We start from the raw sequence: 22036 nt of genomic DNA on the forward strand, positions 1-22036 counted from the left end.
GAAAAAAGAGTGAGAGAGTAATATAGGGAATGACAGCCTTGGTTTCTCAGTTTCAAATGCAGATTGAACCAGTGTCTGTCAGAAATTACCTAATGGAATTGATTCCGCTTTTTGGGTGGGAGAAAGAAAGCAATTTCCATCCCTGTTTTTCTGGTATTCCTGTTTGGAGCCAAAGACCATAATTTAAACATCTAAGTTAGATGTCTAAGTTATACATTGTCAATACCAGCTAATTATCATCCCAAGGCTCTTCCTTTCCATTTCTGTTTAATAGATCATAAGGAAAAAAATCCTCGTGATTAATAATTCAAATTGGAAACAGCCATAAAGTAGGCTGGCACCACGTTATGCAAACTTGATTTGTGCAAATTCATGTTTTGCAGGTCCTAAACTTCTTTAGAGCATATATGGCAGCCCTGCTAGTGTCTGAACAGCTGATGATCTGGAAACCTGACTGCTGGACATCAGGGTGATTCAGCCCAGTTTAATAAAGACCATATTGGAACACCCATTTAACTCTACTGCAGAAAGGCTGCTGCATGAAAAGGGGAAAACACAAATATTACTCATTCACTCATTCAGAAAATGCTAAAACTCAGGTGCTGAACAGCCTTTGATATTTGACCTCTGCAGATGGCCTGTAATTAAGAGTCTAATCCTTTAAACACTTTAATACACTTCACTTCCAGTTAATAGGATTAGTCACATGCCTGAAGTGTGCATGGCTGGGGCCAAGCTATTGTTGAGCACAGCTGATTAAAAACTTGCAGACACTTTCTAATGGAATGTTGTCTTATATTGTCCAAGTCTTTTCTAAACAGTTCTAGTCCCAAATAGTATCCTAAAGTGAAGATATTTCATAAAAATAAAACTTAGCCAAGTTCTTGCTTAAAAACGTACACACAAAAAGAACAAATCCGTCTGAACTTTTTCAGCAGCACAAATTAGAGGTTTGAGAGGAGAGATGGGAGATTTGAGAGGTGTTGCATTGGTTTTCTGGAAGATGTAGGTTTAAATTCTCAGACTTCTACAATGCTTTCAAAGCTAGGGTAATGTTAAACACGCACAGAATCAGACAGATCAGAGAGTTACAAAAAGAGGAAGAAACATTTTCTATCCTGGTTTGTATTTTATAGGAACATTAGTTTGGCTTAAAAGCACTAAGTTGTTTCCTCCCTCACTGCTGACAGACTAGCTGGACTTGGGTGTCCTGGGAAGCCTAGTCTGGATCAGTTCCTCACACTGTAAATGTGTGCAGAGGTTGTGAAGAGTGAACACAATTTGGGAAGCGATTGAAGACACAGGGAGGACAGAGGTGCAGGCACACACAGCACGGAGGTTCCCATTTGTTGTTGCACGTCTGCCAGAAGAAGAGGCTGGGCCACATCGAGGCACTGTGCTGACGTGTAACTTGTGCTCGATCCGGGTTTAAACACCACGGGGGCAGTCTGGGAATCACGGCACGGCTCAGTGTCACTTGCCACTGCCCCATAAAATGCTCACAGCACACATTTACACAGTGCTATTATTTCTCTCACTGGAGAAATACAGAGGTAATTCCCCTCTGCTGAGGGACGTGATGTCACGTATTGTCACTTACAGGAAAAGGCAACAACTGTGGTTAAGGGTTTCCGAAGGGTGACAAGCAACAGACAGCTGCAATGCCATTCCCTGGCCTGCTTGTAACGCCTCTTGTAGATGCAGCGGGAGATTTTTCCTCCACTCATCTTGAGGGTTGCAGTCAGCAGAATGAAGACTGCTTTTAGCCAAGTGTTCCTGCCAACTCTTAGCATGGACCAAAGCAAGCAAACACAAAAGTCAAAGAGCAACAATCACTGCTCTGTCAGAGCTGTTGTCATACAGGTATCTGAGTCACACTAAAAGCCTCTCAAGGAAGGGCACAGTGGAGATACCAGAAATTCAAGCTGGAGCAGGGAAATTCTGATGAAAGCACCGCAGCAGAGATGAGGTAGCAGATAAGACTGCAAAAAATGGCATCACAACCTTATAGACAGTAGCACAGAAGGAAACACAATGCCAAAAATGGGAAGAAAATTGATGAACCACTAACTGCCTGTGAAGAGAGACAACTATGAAGCCTTAAAATTAAGAAAGTCATAATACAAAGAGGGCAGGAACCAGAAGTGATCAGGTCTGAGTCAGAAGTAAAAAGTCAGTGAATGGAGATGAGAATAAAAAAGGGGAAAGAGAGAAGGGTTAAGTTCTTACAGGATAAGGGGTTAAATCAGGACTGTCCCAAGAAAAAGCAGTGGTAGGTCAGGAGGACTGTCCACCCTGCACAGTGATGCCATGCAGAGATACCAGAGCAAGCATTACAGGAACAACTTGAATCTCCTGTAGCTCAAGAACTACAAAGGCCCTGCAAATTAACTGGTGCAGTGCTTGGCTCAGATAAATTCTCCTGTCTCTCCCCTCAGCTAAAGCCTCACTGGGCATCTTTACACCAGGCGGCAATGTGACTTATAACTATGCCCAGAAGGGAATACCAGATATCAAAAAAGTGAGGGCACTAGAGAGGCAAAGAGAAACTGGAAAAGGCAGGAAGGAACTGGAAGAACTGGAAGTGAAGAGTTGTCAAGTACTAGCAGTGTTAAAGAATTTATGCTAAAGAAGGATAAAATGAGGGGAGAAAACTTCAGAAAACCACAAAGCCCAGCGCTCCAGGGACAGTGACCATGCGAAAGGCATGCCAAGGAGAGCACGACACTGCCCCAGCCTTGAGGCCTTCTTGTCTCCCTGATTGGCGCTTGCCTCAGCCCAGTGCTGTTTCTTAGGCTCCACCTCGGGTTAGGGTTAGGGTTTCTATGTCCAGGTTTCTGTGAGAAGCAGTGTGGAATAGAGGAATTTTTGTCAGATGGATCTCAGATAACAGATCCAGGAAATGAGCTGGTAACCAATGCAAGGGAATAGTCCTCAGTCAGCTGGTGTCCTTGCACAATTTTCTTGTTTGTCAGACTTAGAAAAATATTTGAACATACACACACAGAGAGCATTTTGTTTGGCCACTCTGCTGGTCAGCATTGCTCCTGGGAGCCCTGTTTATCAGGAAGTATTCCTGCAGCTGGGAGCACACTGCTGAAGTAACTGTGACACCTCTACAAGCCAAGCACCATATCTGAAGCCTTGATAAGCTAAGAAAGATTGCTGAGGAAACTTAATCCATATTGCTCCTTTGTTACAGGATTTCTGCCTGGCAGGGACGAGTTGGCAGCTGGGAATGCAGGAGGGATGGGGGCAGGTGTCAGGGTGCACTTGGAGCTACTGGCCATTGCCCCAAAAAGGCTTTTTCCCTTCAAAACCTCACAGTTCTCACAGTCACTGAAAAATGAGGAGCTGCTATTGGAAAAAAGAAAAAAGTAGGAGTTTTTGCTGTTTTATTGACGTCCCTATGCCGAGGTCGGGGGTGATAATCACAGACTCATCTTTAAAGATTACCTAGTTCTGACCCCCCTGCTGTGGGCAGGGAGGGACACCTTTCACTAGACCAGGTTGCTCACAGCCCCATCCAACCCGGCCTTGACCACTCCAGGGATGGGGCATCCACAACTTCTCTCGGCAAGCTGTTCCAGTGCCTCACCACCCTCCCAGTAAAGAATTTCTCCGTGGCACTGCTCTCAATCAGTTTGACGCCGTCACCCCCGTCCCATCACTCCATGCCCTCGCAAACAGCCTCTCTCCAAGGCGTTTTAGGGGTGAACCCGAGGTGGGTGGAGGGACAATCCCCGGCATCGGCGCCAGCTGTGAGCGGGGGGCGGCGAGAAGGGCCGGGCCGGGCCGGGCACGGCCGGGCCGGGCAGGGCGGGGGCTGCCCCGGTGGTCTCATAAGGCCGACCCCGCCGCAGCTCCAGGCCCTGCCGTTCCGCGGGGCTCCGAGAGGCATCTTGCCCGTTCCCTCCCCCTTCCCAGCCCCGTTTCCCGTGGAGAGGCTCCGCCACAAGGGAAGTGACGCCGGTGCCAGGCGAGGTTATATAAAGGGTAGGCGGCAGCGGGCGGAAGCGAGCGGGGCCGAGCGGGCGGCGGGCGGGGGACCGCGGGCGGTGCGAGCGGGGAGGCTGCCGCAGCCCCCCGTATTCCGGCCCGGCCATGGATTTCCGCAACATTCTCGTGATGGCCTCGGAGCAGCAGGGGCTGAACGCGGTGCCGGTGAGCTCGGGGGCGGCTGGGGCTGCCGGGGGGCGCGGAGCCGGGGCGCGGTGGCGGTCGGGCCCGGGGAGGGCCCCGCGGCCGTGGGAGCCCTGCCCGCCTCTGCCTCGGCCCCCGCCCGGGCAGCGGCCTCGGCCGGGCCTTTCGCCTCGCCAGCCGGGGCTGCTCGCTTCTGGGGGCTGGAGAAGCGTCTCTGTGTGGGGAGGGGGCGAGCGGGGCCCCTTCCGTCAACAAGTGCCGGCACCCCCGGGCTGGGAGCGGGCAGCCGCGGCTTGCGCCTCCCGGTCTGGAAGTGCCGAGATCCCGGGAGCAGAGCGGTGGTGCGGGGGAAGGCAGTGGCTAAAAGTCGGCTAAGTCCTTTTGTTTGCTCTGAAAACACAAGTCTGCCACGTCTCAAGTGCGGGTCGGAGACAAAGTGACAAGTTTTGGGTGAATGGTCTGCGTTGTCTGAGGTGTCTGTGTGCACCGCGAAGGAATATCGTGTACCGGCGCTGCGGCGAGGATTGGTGGAAGGCATTTGCAATATTGTTCTGAAGTCTGTATCTCAGCAGTTTGTGGTTTAGTTCAAGCTATCAGTAACATGTGGATCCCATATGAAATAACCCACTGACTTGCCTGGATGAAGTCTGGCAGTAGGAAGGGCACGTGGCCTTTTCGTACATTAATACCCTGGGTTTGATTCCTTTGGGAGGACCCAAATTAAAAGTCATGCGTGCTTATTTGGATAAAAAATATTTTCTCTTTGGTAGCCAGCAGCTAGGGAGACGCTTCTTCTGTTTGTTCTTCAGTAGAGTGCTAGAGGTCTACTCCTACGATTACTTTGCTTAAACCCAGTGTAAATGAGGGGTAGTTGTTTTTTAACAAAAACTGGGAAAACCAGAAGAAAACTACTTTCAATTGTACAGTGTCTTCATTTTGGTGGTGTAAGACCTAGTGAGTTTGTCAGTGTCTCTGTATCTATCATTAGTAAAACTTTGGTAATATTCACTAATAGTGTGACCATTTGATAACATGTACCAACCATATGGGAGATGTGAAATTAATCAGATTCCATTGTGGGTTTAAAATATTATAAAATATACTTTTTAATATTTAGGCATATTTAATTCGTTTCTGACTCTACACAGGAATCTGGTTTGTAACATAAATAATACAACAACAAATGTAGAAATACTTTAGGATATTTAAATGCCCATTTTGTCAGTCTTCACTATATCAGCTGTTCCACTAAGTTGTCACTGGGCTATTGTAATTCTTATTTTAGATGTTTAAAGCTTCTCTTTACAGTCTCAGTTTTCCCATGCAGCTTTACTGTGTGTGCCACTACTTTTTTTTTTTTTTGCAAGTAGTTTCAAATCATGATGATGCCATGTTCTCCATTGCAGATGTGGTGGTGGGGGGAGGGGATCCTACTTGTTGTGCAATGGATGAGGGTTTAGCTCCTCTTTTTTAGAAAAGGCAGCATTAGGATTTGCTAATTCCTGATTAACTCATGGAGTGAGAGTGCAGTTGAATCCATAGCTGAAACAGTTTGGTTTAGCACATTAGTGGTGCAGCTTTTAACTCTGACGTTGGCCCCAGTCTCTGAGCAAAAGCAGAGCTGCACTTGGCACTTCTTGAGGTTATTTGCAGCTGCTGGACTTTAAAAGAGAGCCCATGGAGGTTTTACAATCACTGGACATCTAAACAACTCCACTACGTTAAAGCTAATACAGTAAATGTGTTTATATAAGAAAAATAGAATTAATTTTAAATAGTTTTATTAAAAACACCATATAGACTAATTACACAATTTACTGGTATGTAAAATTACCAGGTTTTCAGAAATGTTAATTCTTGCATTAATGAGCATATCCCCTGAATTTCTCTCTGAGAAGTTTATTTTAAACTTTACAGTGCATTAAACTAAATACTCCATGCCCTTTGTAATGAAAAATAGTGGCATGAACAAGTAGTGTATATTTAAAGTGTATATGAATATACATACACACTATACAGGTAGTGTTTAGTTCAAAGTGGAAACTATATAAAAGCTTTAATAAATAAAGTGGTGTTGTATTGTAAAAGAGGGGCCTGGGTAAAGCAGATATTACATCATGTCCCTGTCAAAATGAATCTGCTTGTTCATCTCCCTATGGAAATCCAGATTCAAAAGGAACGTTGCTGAAATCAGCCTTTTGGTGCCCTGTTAGTTGCATCAGGTTTTGTTTCTAAATAAAACAGTACATATATGAACTACTGTCTAAGCTATTAATGATGTGCTGCTAATCATGTTCGTAGCAGTTGCTGAGTAGAGCCCCAGGTTTTATCATCTAATATTCCATAGGGGTTTCACTGTTGTATCTTGTTACCTGTGCTCATATTAGCAGTTCATTAGATTTTCAGTGTGGTCTTGCTTTGACTAGACATGATAATAGTTATGAGATTTAATGTTGACTTTAGAAAGGTTTCAATTCATTCTGTCACTCTTTTTGGTAAAGTTGGTATACTCTGTTATGCCATGTGTTTCACATGACATGGTGAAGCACTTTCAGATGTTTTTATTGTAGCTATTCTTTAAAATACGAAATTTTATTGCAGCTTAAAAAAAAAAACAACCTTGAGGACAGTTGGAACCAAGTCATTCTTTCATTTCACCATAATTTCTAATAAATCATTAATGACAATATAGACATCTCATATTGCTCCCAGTTCCTTTCAGCTGAGGGTGAAACTTCGATGTACGGAATTTACAGAAATCTGAGACAATTTAACCACAAAGAGGTGATGCAAAACTGAAAGAGCTTGTCATCCATGTCAGCACTTGCTGCGGTCTCACTTTAAGTTAGACTAATATGAGGCAGCCTCCAGTGAAGCTGACAGATCCAAATAGCCACGAGGAATTAAGTATTTGTGAAGTGAAACACTAACAGAATCCCAAGAGTTTGTTCAGAGGGCCTTGGGTTACAGAGCCTGCCCATCGAATTCTAATCTGCAAATTATCGAGCGTTTGCCCACGGGCAAGAGAAGCCCTGCATGTGAAATAATGGGAATGGCTGTGAAGTGCAGATTGCTGCTGTAGGACCAGACTCCCATTGATTGATGTGTGTGCATTTATTGTGTGCTTAAAACGTGCCTCTGAACAGGGCCTAAAATGCTTTGGATTGCGTCAGCCTCCACAGGAGGAACTGCAAGATACACAATATGAAATGTTGGCAGGGACGAGGAGGACTTCTACTCTCAACTTGACTGACCTGATAGTAAAGTTCCAGACTGTCGAGGTTTAAATGCTGACTAGTAGAATTTTCAGCTTTTCTTATTCCTGGTCTCTTTTTTGCAAAAGCAGATGAAAATGGGGACCACAATATCACTACAAAAAGGAAAGCATGAAGTATCTCTTCAGGTTTTTTTCCTGTATGAAGCAACATTTAATAGAAGGAATCTTTGCTTTTTTTACAGCCAATGGTTCTGCTGGAGTGTTGTGGCAGCAGTTGCAAAATTGGAAGAAAATAATTTTTGCTTTTTTTAGGAATAAAATGTATGAACCCGTTGAATTGGTTTTGGGAGAGGAGAATGGTATGAGCTGATAGGCTTTACCAATAAGAGTATTTTAACTTTCTCTTGGTAGGGATTGTTAGAACCTGAAGGGAGGCAAATTTAAACATACTTTTTACTATTTACTTTGTCACAACCAGATATTGAAAGCAGCAGTTGAGAAGTCATCCTGTGTGTATTCTAAGACAGTCTCTCTGCAGAGTCAGGTGCTGGGAACTCGGTGGTGAATCTGTAGCAGGAGCTTTGGAAATACCAGCTCCGGATGAACAGCAGAGGCCCCTGGGCGGTGAACACAAATGGCCACTTCAAATGTGGAAAGCTGCCTTCTGAGGAACTGGCATTGTGAGAGGAGTGACACAAACAAGGGTGTATGTGGTGGATGAACCATTCCTGATGTTCCCAGAAAGTTACACACTGAAGAATATTTAGGGGGAAACAGGGACTTCCCATTGGAAGTTACATGTCTTGGCAAATGATAAGGAAGAACAGGGAAAGTGTTGTAACATCATACAGGGGTTGCTACTTGCTAGTGAAAAACAGTAAATAAAAGAATCTGCAGCCTGTGAGAGCCTCTGCAAGCTGCCTGTAGTGGATAACACAGGTGGAATTGTCTTTGCATTGCATGTGCAAGCCCATTGCAGTAACTGAGCTGCCCAGGTGCTCTCCTTGAGAATCAGGCTCGGCAGAATTGATCTCTCGCATTGCCACTTGTGTAAATACTGACCATTGTTAAAGGCAATACTACTACTGTTACTTCTCTTTGGGGCTGGTATTTGGTCTAGGCACTCTTTGAGTGCCAAAAAGTTTACAATTATTTTATAAATTCTGTTTTACGGTCCAAGATTTGGTACTTGAGTGCTGACATCAAAGCAGCTACAACTCTATCAGGATCAAGTGCCACATTTTGTAGGAAGTCAGTGACTTCAGAGCAAATAGTCACTGTTTACAACTTGAATAGTGAAGTGTTCTGGGAACAGCTTGACCTGCTCTTTCCTAAAGGCTAAACATTTCTATTCCTCTTTTGATTTAACCAACTGTGCAATAATTATTAAAATCCAGACTAGTGCAGCTGGTACAGTGACATGTGCTGGCTTATTTTGCCTGGTTTATGTGCAATCTGATGCATATTCATTTGCACTGTATGTAAAACACTTTATTAGTATTTGTGGAAAGTGTATGGTTCAGTGCTTTTAAAAAGACTACACTTCAGCAGGTTAATTTATGCTATTGCTGAATGAATGTGAACAAAATTAGCAACAGTACAGAAAATGGGTATTCATTTATGAATTGTTTTGCTGTGTTTTCAGCTGTTAGTCAATATTAAGAAATGCTACTGATGGGAAAACTTAACTTATTTTGTGTGATTTGTCATGTTAGGGCCAGTCAGAAAAGAGCTTGTCTGTCAAGCTGCTTTACAAACCTGCTACTGGATGGGACAGTGTTGGTAACAGTGCAGCAAAACAAAGCCTGAAAACTGCTTCCCCATCACTTTAATTCTTTATTAGGTTTCCTAACAGAATAGATCAATCTACATTTGTCCCTGCTGTTAAGCAGTTTTCAAAGGTGCTCCTTAGGCACAAAATCATTTAGGTTGGAAAAGATGCTTGAGTCCTACACAGTTTTTAAAACAGAATTTTCAAAACTGAGGATACAGTTGAAATGGAATAATTAAATGAAGCTTTGCCAAATTAGGTTACCAATGTCAAAACATAATGTGTTTAATTTTGTAGGATAATTTACACAGACATCATTATACTAAGATGAGTATACTACAAAGTACTGCAAATAATTTCTAATGTACTAATTAGCTTCAACCTGTTTGACAAGATTTTGACTGATAATGTGTGGATTGTTTTGCTTCTCTGTCTGTTCCGGTTAAAATGGAGTAAGCCAGATTTCTTTGGGACACAGAGCCATGGGCCACATTTGAGCAAAAGCTGAGAGACAATGCTGCACCACAGTTCAGGTGTCCTGAGCAGTCAAGTCTTGGAATGCTTTTGGTGCAAACAACAAAATCGGTTCTCAGATTGTGGTGAACTTCTTGCAGAGAGGTGAAGCTCAGTAAATGAGCTTGGCTGTAGTAGGTCTTTAATGTGATGAGGTGTCATGGCAGGTTTTAATATGCAATGTATGTGGGTAGCGTGTCTTTGTAATTCTGCTCTGGTCATTTCAGAAACTGCTCAAGAAGGCTACAGGGCAGCTGCAATACCAGCCACTTTCTTGGAGCCAGTTTTGGGTGCAGTTTAGAAATGAGCCTCCAAACCTTGCTTCTTAGTGCATGTATATTCAAGCTAATTTATGGGTTTGCATGTTAGTAATTAAAGTAATCCAAGGATCTATTCATGTGTTGCTGATCAATTAATCAGAAATGAGAATGAAGGATTCCATTGTGTGATATGGACATTTATAGGGTATATGCTGCCAGCCTGCCTGATTATTGCTTCTAAAACATTTGGATGTAGGTCTCCTTACCAGATATTTTATTTAATTATTTTAGTTAAGTTTCATAAGGCTTTATGAGGGTAGGAAGATATTTATAGAAATGCTGACTTGTGTGGCTCTTCAGTGATACTTTTTTTGTTTGGGTCTGTTTTTCACATCTCTTTCATTTGGTGAGAATCTTAATGTCTCATGTGGGAGATCTTGGTTTAGTTTTTAATCTGTTGGCTTACTTCTGAAATAAAACAAACAAAACCCCCCACCCTCTCAAACCTCAGGTTTGGGTTTCTTTTGTTCCTAAATATATTCTGCTTTCCATCTGCTTCTGGGTTTGACTGCCTTCTATTGTATTTATCTTTGCAACTGTCTCTTTCTCATTGCTTTGTTTTTTCTTCTGTATTCTGTTTGTGGGAAGAAGTTCAAAAAAGTTTCTCTTTTTCCCCATTTCAGGCACAATCTGGTACATTTGTGAAAGGCAGTGTCTGAACATGTGTAGCACATTAGTGCAAGTGGTTGTTACAGAACCCAGTAAGAGGCAATTGGGCACTTAACATTGATTTAAGTAATGTTTATTGGATGCGAGAGAAGCAAAAAGGGGGTAGTGTAGATAACTTTACATCTGTTCAGTTGCTGGAACCCCAGGCTGAACAGCGCTGGACAGACCTCAGGCCATGCAAATCCTGTCTGTGTTGCAGATGAGCAGTACTGTAGTCTTTAGAGCTTTTGCAGTATGTCCTGGGCAGTTAATAGCTCAATTTATCATTTCCTCTGCCAAGGAAAAGGATGTTAACATGAAAACATGCAGCTTTACCTCAGGATATAATGAGATACAGAATCACAGAACAGGAACCATTAAAGGTGATCTAGTCCAACTCCCCTGCAATGAGCAGGGACAGTCTTAAACAGATCAGGTCACCCAGAGCCCTGTCCAACCTGGCCTTGAATGTTTCCAGGGATGGGGAATCTACACCCTCTCTTGGCAATCTGTGCCAATGTTTCACCATGCTCATCAAACGATTCCTGGTCAGAATCTACCCTCTTTTAGTTTAAAGCCAATATCCCCTGTCCTATTGCTACTGCCTCTGCTGAAAAGTGTCCCCATCTTTCTTACAAGCTCCCTTTCAGTACTGAAAGGCTGCAACAAGATCTCCCTGGAGTTCTCCTGGCAAATTATACCACGTGCAAGTGCTGTAAGTGCCAGCTGCCATTGGGGGCTGTGTATTCTGTCACAGTTAGTGCTGAGGTCACACTGATCTCAGGTGGTAAGTGGAGTGCAGGCCTGCACCGCTTCAGGTCAACTCGTGTGTGGATCACTAACTCCTTGATGTACAACAGTATTGTGTTTAAGATCACTGCCAGCAGGAACTTAAATCAGTGTTGTTGGTTATATGTCAACCTATTAATTATGCTGGTGAAGTCAATTCCAACTTTTGGAGTAATTAAATTTTTTGAGTTGATTTATTTATTTTTGCTGAATTAGGTAACCTGAAACTGAAATGAGTATCCACAAGCAAGCTGAAAATGGAGCTGTAAACCTGCAGTCTGGAATTCAATTGACTGGCAGCTTGGGCTGTAGTTTGCTTTTAGGTCCTCTTGGTCAAAGACTAGGGCTAAACTGAAGTACTTTTATTCCATTACTAATGCAGCCATTGCATTCCTTAATAGTCTAATGCATTTCACTCATTTTGTTTCCCTACCTGGCTTCTGGTTTCCTATTCATTCCCTCCAAAAGCTGAGTGAGCCCCTGTTGTGGATGAGTAGAATGTACCTCACTCAAAAGACAGGCAGCAATGTATTTTGAGATAAAATAATGATTTGACAATTCACTGGAATTTAACAAAGTTTAACAGTGGTTTGATGAGGTTTAATAAGTTTAATGCAAGGTTCATCTTATCAATTAATGGAAGAAACATACAAAAAAGAAGGTTGAGTTCAAATTCATTCATTAATGAGTTCATTTAGAGTGATTCTCAGATACTGGCAATGCAAAAAGTACAGTCCTGTTGAGTCACAAGGTTCTGAGTGGATTCCTTGCTTTCTAAACTCCATTTGGAGCTAGGAGTGGCTGGATCCATTCTTAGTCTCAGGCTTGGTCAGTAGTATACGTCTAATGGAATTATCCATACTGTTTGTAATAATTTGAAGTGGATGGATTAGTAAGATTTCATAATACTGATGCAACAGCCTCTGTCACCTACTGAGCATCTGTCATGAGTAAGGAGTCTTTCCACCTTGGGTAAGGAAGGATCCCTTACCTTCAGGTAAGGGCCGAGCACCAAGTTTCTAACCCTGAGAGGCATCCCTGCTCTAGGTGGTCACCTGGCATCCAGTTAAGCTGCAGCTCAGGCAGAGCTCAAATCAGGCCCATCCTGATGGCAGTATTTGTAGGGTGAAGTAGTTGGCTGCTGGCCAATGGTATAGACAAGAGATGTCCTTGCTGGTATCTTCTTCTGGACTTTGGTTATCTTGCTCTTTTGATGGTTATAAAACAACCTTTCAAAATATTTTTCAAGACACCTGTACTCCCTTGGACCAGACACTTTCTAGCTTGCAAGTTTATCCCGAGGACTTGGGGCTGGTTGCTCCTTAGTCAGCCTGAAAGTACAGCTGTGAGTCAAATGTATCCAGCATGACCCTCAGCTTCAGTGGCAATTCATTGTTTACTCTGTATCATCCCTGGGCTTAAGCCAAGTACAGGACTGTTATTCAACTCCTCAGTTTTAAACTCTTAATTTCTTAACTCTTCTGACTTATTTCTTTGTTCCTTGCAGAAAAGGTACAGTTTAGCTGTTGGTCCTCCCAAAAAAGTTCCCAAAGTCAAGGGTGTAGAGTCTGCAGCAGTGCAAGCCTTTCTCAGACGGCAAGAAGAAGAAAAGAGGAAAAAAGGTAAAAGTACAAAATATCTCCTATGGGAGACTTTCATGGATTCTTTGGTATTTGTCACCTTATTCAAAGTTCTTGGAAATCTAGCTGCACATCTGTTTCTGGAATTTATGCATAGAACTGATTCTGAGGGAAAGCCAGAACTAAGGACCAGGGATGTTTACTTGCTTTCCTAAGGAGTTAAACATTAATCAGCTACATTAGCATTTATGGTTAGAGATTCAGAAGCAGTTTGGGTGAAGAGCAAAAAACTATCTGAACTTTAGTCAGCTTAACTTTGAAAAGCTTCATCTGTGTGAAAAATGGAAAGAGTTGCTGTTGTTTTGTCTTAGTCTAGTGTATCAGTACAGTCTGAATTTTAAAGAGTCGGAGCCACAATTTTTCCGCTTCTGTATTGCCTTTAAATAGTCTATGGAATAAACTAGTACTGCATTGCTTCTGATGTTAATGTTGTGTTAAAGGTAACCAAATCCAATGGACTGGATGGCCCAGGTTATTCCTCCTCTCCTGGGCCAGTCATGAGTCTGTTCCTTATCCCTCCTGCCAGGTCCAGCCAGAAGCAAGACTAGGCATGAATTCTGCATGGGCATGCTGGCACACTCTGTGCTGTCACAGCGTTTGATGATAGAATAACACAAGGCGTGGTACCTTTACAGGCACCCAAAATATGAGTAGCCCAATCCATTTTCTAGGAATTTTTACTTTTTCTGAATCTTTCTGGTATTTGGCCCCCACTCCTTCATCTGTCCAGTATTTGGTATTTAGATGTCTCATTCACCAGGTAGTTCAGTCTGACTCTTGTCAGCAGATCACAGGCACATGGTAGAGAGCATTACTTATGCAGAAAACAGCTAAGCCAGAACAGTAAGGATGTAGGACAGACTGTGGAGATAAACCCCTGTGCCCTATCAAACATGTGTAATGACCAGCTGCTTGCTTATCTGTGTTCAGCTGCTTCTCTCTCCCCTATATCCCTCTACACACACACAGAGACTATTTTCTGATTCTTATCTCCCAATACTTATTCCCTCCCCTTCTTCAACCTCCCTTCAACATTTGATAGTAAGTTCTGTACAGTCTCAAGGTTCTCTTGCTCAGTCTCAGAACTGTCTGCTACCCAGAGATCCCATAAATTCTGTACCTTCTTATACAGTGATTGTCCATATTTTTCATAGCATCCTGGAAAGCTGCTTCCCTCAAAAAGCCTTAGTGGGTTTTGTTATAGCAGCATTTGACTTAATTGCTTGCCTTTGTTGGAGCAGCTGATACAGGTGGGTTAGCCTGCCCTGTTGGCAGACCTGTAGTCACTTTCTGGACTATTGTGGATAGCTGTTAGCCAGTTATCTTTAAGTTACTGTCCTAAGTGGTTTTTTAGTTTGGAAAATATTGAAATAAAAAGTAGTGCTTTTGCATAACTTTCTCCTGATTTTCTTGCAGCGCTGGAAGAAAGAAGGAAGAAAGAGCAGCTCTTGGCGAGGCGCATTGAACTGAAACATGACAGAAAGGCAAGAGCCATGGCCTCACGAACAAAGGATAATTTTTATGGTTATAATGGCATTCCTGTTGAAGAGAAGCCTAAAAAGAGGAGGACTTGTGAGAATGTTGCTCAAGCCCCAGAGGCTGAGTATGCAACAGAAGATGAAGCTGAGCAACTTGAATACAGTCAGACAGAATCTGAGCATGAGCAAGAAGAATATGAAGAGAAACCATCCAAAGCTGCAGTGAAACCAAAGGCACCTCCCAAAAGTGCACCAGCACCTCTGAACTTTGCAGAGCTATTGAGGCTTGCTGAAAAGAAACAGTATGAACCAGTGGAAATAAAACCAGTGAAAAAGGTGGAAGAGAGGCCCAGAACTGCAGAAGAATTGAGAGAGAGGGAGTTCTTGGGACGCAAAAACAAAAAAGTAGAAATGCATAAGAAAAGTGAGAAGGAGATTAAGCCTGCAGGGATATCCAGTTCTTCAAAAAAACTGTCTTCTCAAAAAGCATCTGTAAATGCAAAACTTAATAAAAGTTCAGTAGATAAACATTCCACATCTAAAAGCAGTCTGTCACTTTCTATGGGTGGTATTGATAAGAAATCCAAAGCACCAGCATTGACTGAAAAACACCCACGGTCATCATCTTCTTCCAGACTTGATCAAATGGAAAGAAACTCACAAAATGGTTCCTTAAAAAGCTCTACTGGTAGCAGTCATAGTAAATTACCTGTCAATGGTATTAAAAAGTCTGGCTCAAGCTCTCACGTGCCACCCTCAAAACCCATGGCCAATGGGGCTCAGAGGCTGCCATCTGCTAAAGAATCCAGCCTGAAAAAGTCTGCCCATGCAAAACCAGGAAAACCTGCAGCCCTTCAACATGGAATCAACTCCAATGCAAAGCGATCAGGCAGCAGCTTAGGAAAAGGAGGACCTGGACATCCCGGAGGCGGTTCAAGTGCAGGACCGGGGCGATCAAGCAGCAGTTCTGGCGTGGGACCTGGGAGGCCAGGAAGTGGTTTAAGCTCAGGACCTGCGCGACTGGGCAGCAGCTCAGTCCCAGGACCTGGGAGGCCAGGCAGCAGCTCAAGCACAGGACCTGGGCGACCGGGGGGTGGCTCAGGAGTGGGACCAGGAAGGCCGACAGGCAGCTCAAGCACAGGACCTGGGCGACCGGGCAGCAGCTCAGGCGTGGGACTGAAGCGACCGGTCAGCAGCTTGGGCACTGGATCAGGAAGGCCGGGCAGCAGCACAAACATAGGACCAGGGCGACCAGGCAGCAGCTTGGGAACAGGACCAGGAAGGCCAGGAGTCAGTCCAAGCACAGGAGCCAAGCGACCAGGCAGCAGCTTGGGCACTGGACCAGGGAGGCCGGGCATCAGCACAAGCACAGGACCTGCGCGACCAGGCAGTGGCCCAGGCACAGCTGTAAAACCCAAGTGTACTGTCGTGTCAGAAACCATTTCTTCTAAAAACCTTGTCACAAGACCTAGCAATGGACAGATGAATGGAATGAGACCTTTTCCAGGGCATAGACCTGTGCTTCATCCTCAAGGTATGCATTTCTAGAACAACGAATTTTTTCACTGTTGTGGTTTAACTCCAGCTGGCAACTAAGAACCATGCAGCTGCACACTTGCCCTGTCCTCCTGTAGGGAGAAGAATTGGAAAAAAAAGTGAAACTCAGATAAGAACAGTCTAATAATTGAAACAAAATTAAATATAGCAACTTCTTATTTATTTTTACCTATGTTCATAATTCTTGAAATACAGGTGGTGTGAAGTATCACATGAAAGGAAACTAAGCAGCCTGTGATGGATATTGGTATATGAATGCTGTTAGAAGGAGCAGAATTGAAGGATTTGCTTCCAGTGTTGCTTGATGTAAAACTTTGTAGCGTCTTAAATAACAGATGCTTGAAGGGCTACATGAAAAATCAGTCACAAGTTTTACATTTCAGTGTTTTTGCAAATTTATTTTATCAGTGACAAGCAGTTCTATTCTAAAAATTTATTTCTGATCAGGAGCAAGCAGTGTGGAGTGTAATGAATAAGTGACTAGAAAACCCTGAACAAAGAACAGGTATCTGTCGAGTGGTTTCCTCAGGATGCCATTGCTAATACTGATGTGTAATCTCCTCTAGCATAACTCAGAGGAAGTATTTCCTCTTGCTGGATTTCTGAGAAATGCTGGTTAACTTGAGCCAGAAGCTTTCCACCTTGAAGCCCAGAAAATGGCTGTGCCTAAGGTATAGCAAGGAGAAGTACTGTTAAATTAATGTAGTGTTCATGTTATTAACGATTGTCTTCTCTCCCATCATTTAGGTCTTGGAAGACCACCTATTAGTTACAAGAGACAAATAGATGATGATGATGATGATGAATATGACTCTGAAATGGATGACTTCATTGAAGATGAAGGGGAACCTCAAGAAGAAATATCAAAACATATTCGGGAAATATTTGGCTATGACCGGAAAAGGTAAGAAAAGTGACAAGTTTAAGATACTGCAGAACAAGCAGTAGAACAAGTAATTATTCTTCCTAAGAAGGGATATGAATTCATTAGCTGGTTTTTTTTAAGTGTTAAAAACTGATATTTAATTTTCAGGTACAAAGATGAAAGTGATTATGCCTTACGTTATATGGAGAGCAGCTGGAGAGAGCAACAGAAAGAAGAAGCTAGGAGGTATGCATGGATTTAAACTTGGATACAAATTGGGAAGTTTGTTTGTTGCTGAAGTCATAGGGCTAAGCTAGCAAATATCCAATCTGCTTTTTATAGCAGAGGTGTATAAGCCTTACAATTTTTTATAAGAAAGCTTAAGTAAAGATGGAACTCATACAGTCAGTGGTGGGTACACTAAATAAGTCATGTATGTTCTTATCTATCACAAACCTGGCTTGTTAAGAACCAATAAAAACCAAAGCTAATTAATTTCGAAAAATCTTTTTAAAAATACAAATTTCAGTTGAAATTCCAAATCCTTTAACTTGTCACAAACCTTACAATATTCTGCTAGTTTGAGGTCTGGAAATTTTGTTTTTCTCTATACACGTGTGTGTGTCTGTATTTCTGTAGAGGTATAAAAAGTATGCTGACAAGATTTTGTAGTCACTGATTTAAAATATGAAGATGATATTTTCATATTGGTTTTGGCCTTTGGGCCTCGGCAATTCTTGTGTCATAAACTGATTTTCTTTTTGTTTTTTAATGAGTGGTGGGACAAGTTTTGTGAAAGCTGTGTAAGGGTTTTTTATAGAAAGTTAAAATACTGGAATGCATGGAGTTACCAAATTCTTTTGTTCAACTGAAATTCCTATATGGTTATTTAGAAGGTGCCTTGAGCATTAGAAACTTGCATCTTTGAAGTTATAATCAGTGTCCTTATTCCTCCTGGCTCCTGCGGAATAGCTGCAGCCCATGGAAAGATATAGTCTGTTAAGTGGAGTTAGGGGAAATAACTGGAATTTTAAAGTGATACTGCTTTTAACCAAACTCTGTTGACATCTTAGAGTGAGCTTTTGCAGAGTTGAATTCCTGACTCAACTTTAACTACACATGCACCATAAAGGAAGTGGAGATAAGAAACTTGAGTTAAATTCAGTTTTACCTTTTCAATGGATGTGTTTCAGTAGCTGCATTTTGGGAGAAAAAAAGACCTTATGTATTAAATTTAGTAAATATTTTTACACAATCTTTATTTTTGAACAGAAGTCTTGGATATTTTCTCTTGAAATATTTGATTCTAGTCTTATGATAAAAAAAATCTTGATTTCTTAAAGCTATATTCATTCTATAACTAAAGAACATCTGATATGAAATTATTCTTCAAATCAGCTGTAGTACTTTTAGCATTGCTTTTTGTAGAAGTAAAACCTCAAGTGTCCTGAGTAGCAGTGTAAAGGATTTAATCTTGTTTGGCAGCTTGAGACTTGGTGTTCAGGAAGACTTGGAAGAATTGAGACGGGAAGAAGAAGAATTGAAACGCAAGAGACAGTCAAAGAAGCTGAGGACACGTTAACTGACTTACGATGTTGACTTTGTTCATGTTTCTGCTCCCCTCTGCCTTCATACATCTCTTATTCTACTTCAGTTTCCATTTGCTTGTTAGAGGGCAAAAGAATATTTAAAGGGATTAAAGTACTGAAAAGCAAGGCTTTAGTTTGACCTAAATAAGATATTTATTTTTAATACTTGCCAGGGTTGTTTTTTTATGAAGAAATTAATGCACTAATGCATATTAAATGGAATAAAATTAATAGATGTTTCCATTGATTAAACCAGTTCAAGATGCCAGCAGAAATACTGACTAGCTATGCACTGACTTGGAACTGTGTGGGCCATGTACCAGTAAACCAATTTTGCATTCACTTGAAAGCATTCTTGTTCCCTGATATTTCTTGAGACTTGGAAAGAGTGCTCTGTATCCTGCCCTGTCTCTCAACATGAGCCTCAAAGTGTTAAAATGTCATCTTCTGTATAGCAGCAGCTTGGGTGTAAATTCATCCACAGCCCACAGGTGTTTAAGGCAATAAAGTGCTGCAGATCTTTTGAGGACCCATAAAATAACTTGAACCTCTTTATTACTAAACAGAAAAGTGCATGTCATTTGCAAACTGTGCAGTTATGGATATGGCCAAAAGATTATGTTGGCTTTTGCTGTGTCTGGAATTCCAGTGCCAGTCTAATTCAGTATGAGAAACACACACCCTGAAACCAGGAATTTCTAGTGTTTGTATGTAACCGGTGCTTTTGGGCTCAAGCATATATTTGGGAATTCTTTTCCTGCCCTGTAAATCTTCAGATTTGTTTAACAGCTTCTGCTGCTTTTACAAATTGTGTTTTTTCTTGCATTAAACATCTGATGTGTTCAATTATTTAAAATGTGAAGCAGTCATTTATCTACTTAGTTTTACTGTTCAGAAGGAACATTAGAATTAAGTTTTGTTAGAATGTATTTGCAGCTTTTTCGTGTTATCATGTTAACTAGTTAATATTTGTGGTTGATTTCAGCATGCTGAAAACCTAAAATAATATATATATATAGCAGGAGAGTTAGTTCAGTTACTTTCCTTAATGCCCGTATTTGCACATTATTTCTAACTATGCACTTAAAGACTGTTTGTTTCAGTAACTGAATTTGTTTACAATCAGCACAGGGTTCATGTAAGTCTACAGGAGTTGCACTGAGACCTGAAGCTCAAATCTGGTGTTGCACCTACTTGGATTTCCCCAAGTTGCCCTTCAAAGCTCACCAGTGTCATTACTCAGCTTTGCCTCAAGCTCCAGGACTCCATTGGTAGCATCTGCCTTCAGCTGCTTCAGGCCATTATGTTTTAATGCTAGAAATACTTTTAAAAGTACAAAAAGGGCTTTGGGTGTTGGTTGGGGGGGAAAGGAAAAATTACCTTTTGGAAAAACAACAAAGGAATCTTTCCTATTGGGGCTATTTTTAACAGTGCTGTTTCTAGGAAGCAGTTCAGATAGCAACCTGTAAGGAACAGTCTTGGAAGCTGCTCAAGTTTAAACATCTGATTTTTAATGTAAGAAAAAACAGATTTGCCTTTTTAAGATGTTTTCTGTCAATGGTGTAGCATTTCACTGCCTCAGCAAAACACTGATGTAAGTTATGGCATAGTTTATATAAACTATCTCAGTATTAGCTAACATGGAGCCCAGGTGAAGATGCCATTGTTGCTCCTCTGTAGTTTTAACTTTCTCTATTAACTAACAAAAACTGCTTCTCAGTGTGTGCACTTGAGACCATGCAAGATAGTGTAACCTCACTGTCTAGAAGTGTGTTGTATTCTCTGCTGCATTGGGGCCATCTAAAATTTCCTGTTGGAGATTTCCTGGTTTCTAGAATTACCCATTCAGGACAGTGAACTTTGGGACCATGATCAAGTTCTGGGTTTGTACTTTTTAATTCTTTTTAGCTGGAGAAAGACTCAAGGTCCATCAACCCAGACAGCTATATCATCTGTGAACAACTTCCTGCCTGACTGGGGAGAAAAAAGTATCTTATGAAGCAAAAGAAATATATGAATTTCAAATTGGTTCAGTTGGGAAAGAAATCTGCATTTCAGACAAATACAGGTTAAGTAAAACCTGATTATTTCACCACTTTCTGATTATTCAACCATGCAAGATCAGTTAAACTTCTTAATCTGTAAAGCACTTTGTCATTTAGATGGTGACTGGAATGTACTCTGCTAGCCTCCCTAAGACACTGTATAACTCTTTTCACACAGTTGATCGTTGCTTAAATTGTCTGTTTCATATGAAAAATTATTCAAGGACACATTTGTAATTTTACAGTCAAGAAGTACTTTCTCATAATTGGCATGGGATGCTGATGGGTTTCCTATTTTGTACAAATGTTTGGCTTTTAATGTGCTTGCATATTTGTTGCATATTTGTATGTCAGCTAGGAAGCAACTAAACTAATTTTTTAATTCCTGACCTTGTATCCAAAAACCTGTTCACTGTTTGCCAGATTAATAGTATTCGTCTAATGACAGTATTTCAATACTTGTCCAAAGTGCATCTGAATTTGAGGTGAAGAAAAACTGGAAGAATGCTTACATTGGTTTATCAGGATTGGCTGTTCAGCTAATGATTTAATTGTATTTAAGGAAATTCTGGTTTGGTCTTTAGATTTTTAATTCACTGTTTGACAATGTGCCTTTTTTACTAAATTGTGTCAAAAAATAATGAATGTAGGAGTATAAAAAGGTTGGTTTCTCTGCTATCTCAGATTCTATATCCTTAAACTTGAGAGTGTGAAATTATGTACTTTTCATAAAACCCTTCCAGGTCTGGCTTTGATTGCACAATTAAGGTAGCTACTTCTTTACTGCTAATGCTAAATCAAATGAAGGGCACTTTCTATTGATGACTACTTTTTGAAAATGTCTTGTATTTACACTTCAGCTGTATTTCACTTTACAGCAATGTCTTTTGGAGGCAGGGTTTTGCATATCACAGGAAGCCTTAGTGTGCAACTCTGTGCTGTGCTTTAAAATAAAAATCTTTCAAGGAGTATATGAGATCTCTATGGAAATCTGGATTTATTTTTGTGTAAGCCCAAAATATTGTCCAGGAAACTAATTTCTATTTTTTTTTTGCATTTTTGTAACATAATCTAGTAGCTGATGCATATTTCTAGATAGAGCATATTTCTGGAGACCAAACATGTCAGAAAGAAAATAAATATATGGAGAGACTGGTGTTAAAATTGTGATGAATGTACTTCTATTTATTTTGGTGAGTGGGTGTGATGCAATATTAAAGTATTAGTGTGTAAATAAGGGTGCTTCTAGTTTTAGCTGATGGTTTTTTTTCTTTGGGGATATCATGTGTGCACAGTGTCTTTTTACACAATGTGACAAATCAGGTTAAAACCTCATACATAGCTTAACTGCTCTCTGGTGCTGTCAAAAGTGTATACTTTAGCACACACCAAATGCATATAAGTTTTTCAGAGTATGTATACAATAAATTAACAGGCATTAAACATTTTACTGCTATTTCT

General features: G+C 41.4%; 1 protein-coding gene across 1 annotated transcript; it reads left to right on the top strand.

The window, feature by feature from the left end:
• The first annotated feature begins 4016 nt into the window (after positions 1-4016).
• On the top strand, positions 4017-22023 carry SPTY2D1 (SPT2 chromatin protein domain containing 1). The gene is made up of 6 exons (XM_032111077.1): positions 4017-4164; positions 12909-13023; positions 14458-16053; positions 16824-16980; positions 17110-17187; positions 18427-22023. Exons 1-6 carry the CDS (start codon positions 4105-4107, stop codon positions 18521-18523), a joined length of 2103 nt encoding a protein of 700 aa, XP_031966968.1. The 5' UTR covers positions 4017-4104; the 3' UTR covers positions 18524-22023.
• Positions 22024-22036: the final 13 nt, after the last annotated feature.

The sequence above is a fragment of the Corvus moneduloides genome, chromosome 6, assembly GCF_009650955.1.
Source record: "Corvus moneduloides isolate bCorMon1 chromosome 6, bCorMon1.pri, whole genome shotgun sequence".
NCBI classification, from domain to species: domain Eukaryota; kingdom Metazoa; phylum Chordata; class Aves; order Passeriformes; family Corvidae; genus Corvus; species Corvus moneduloides.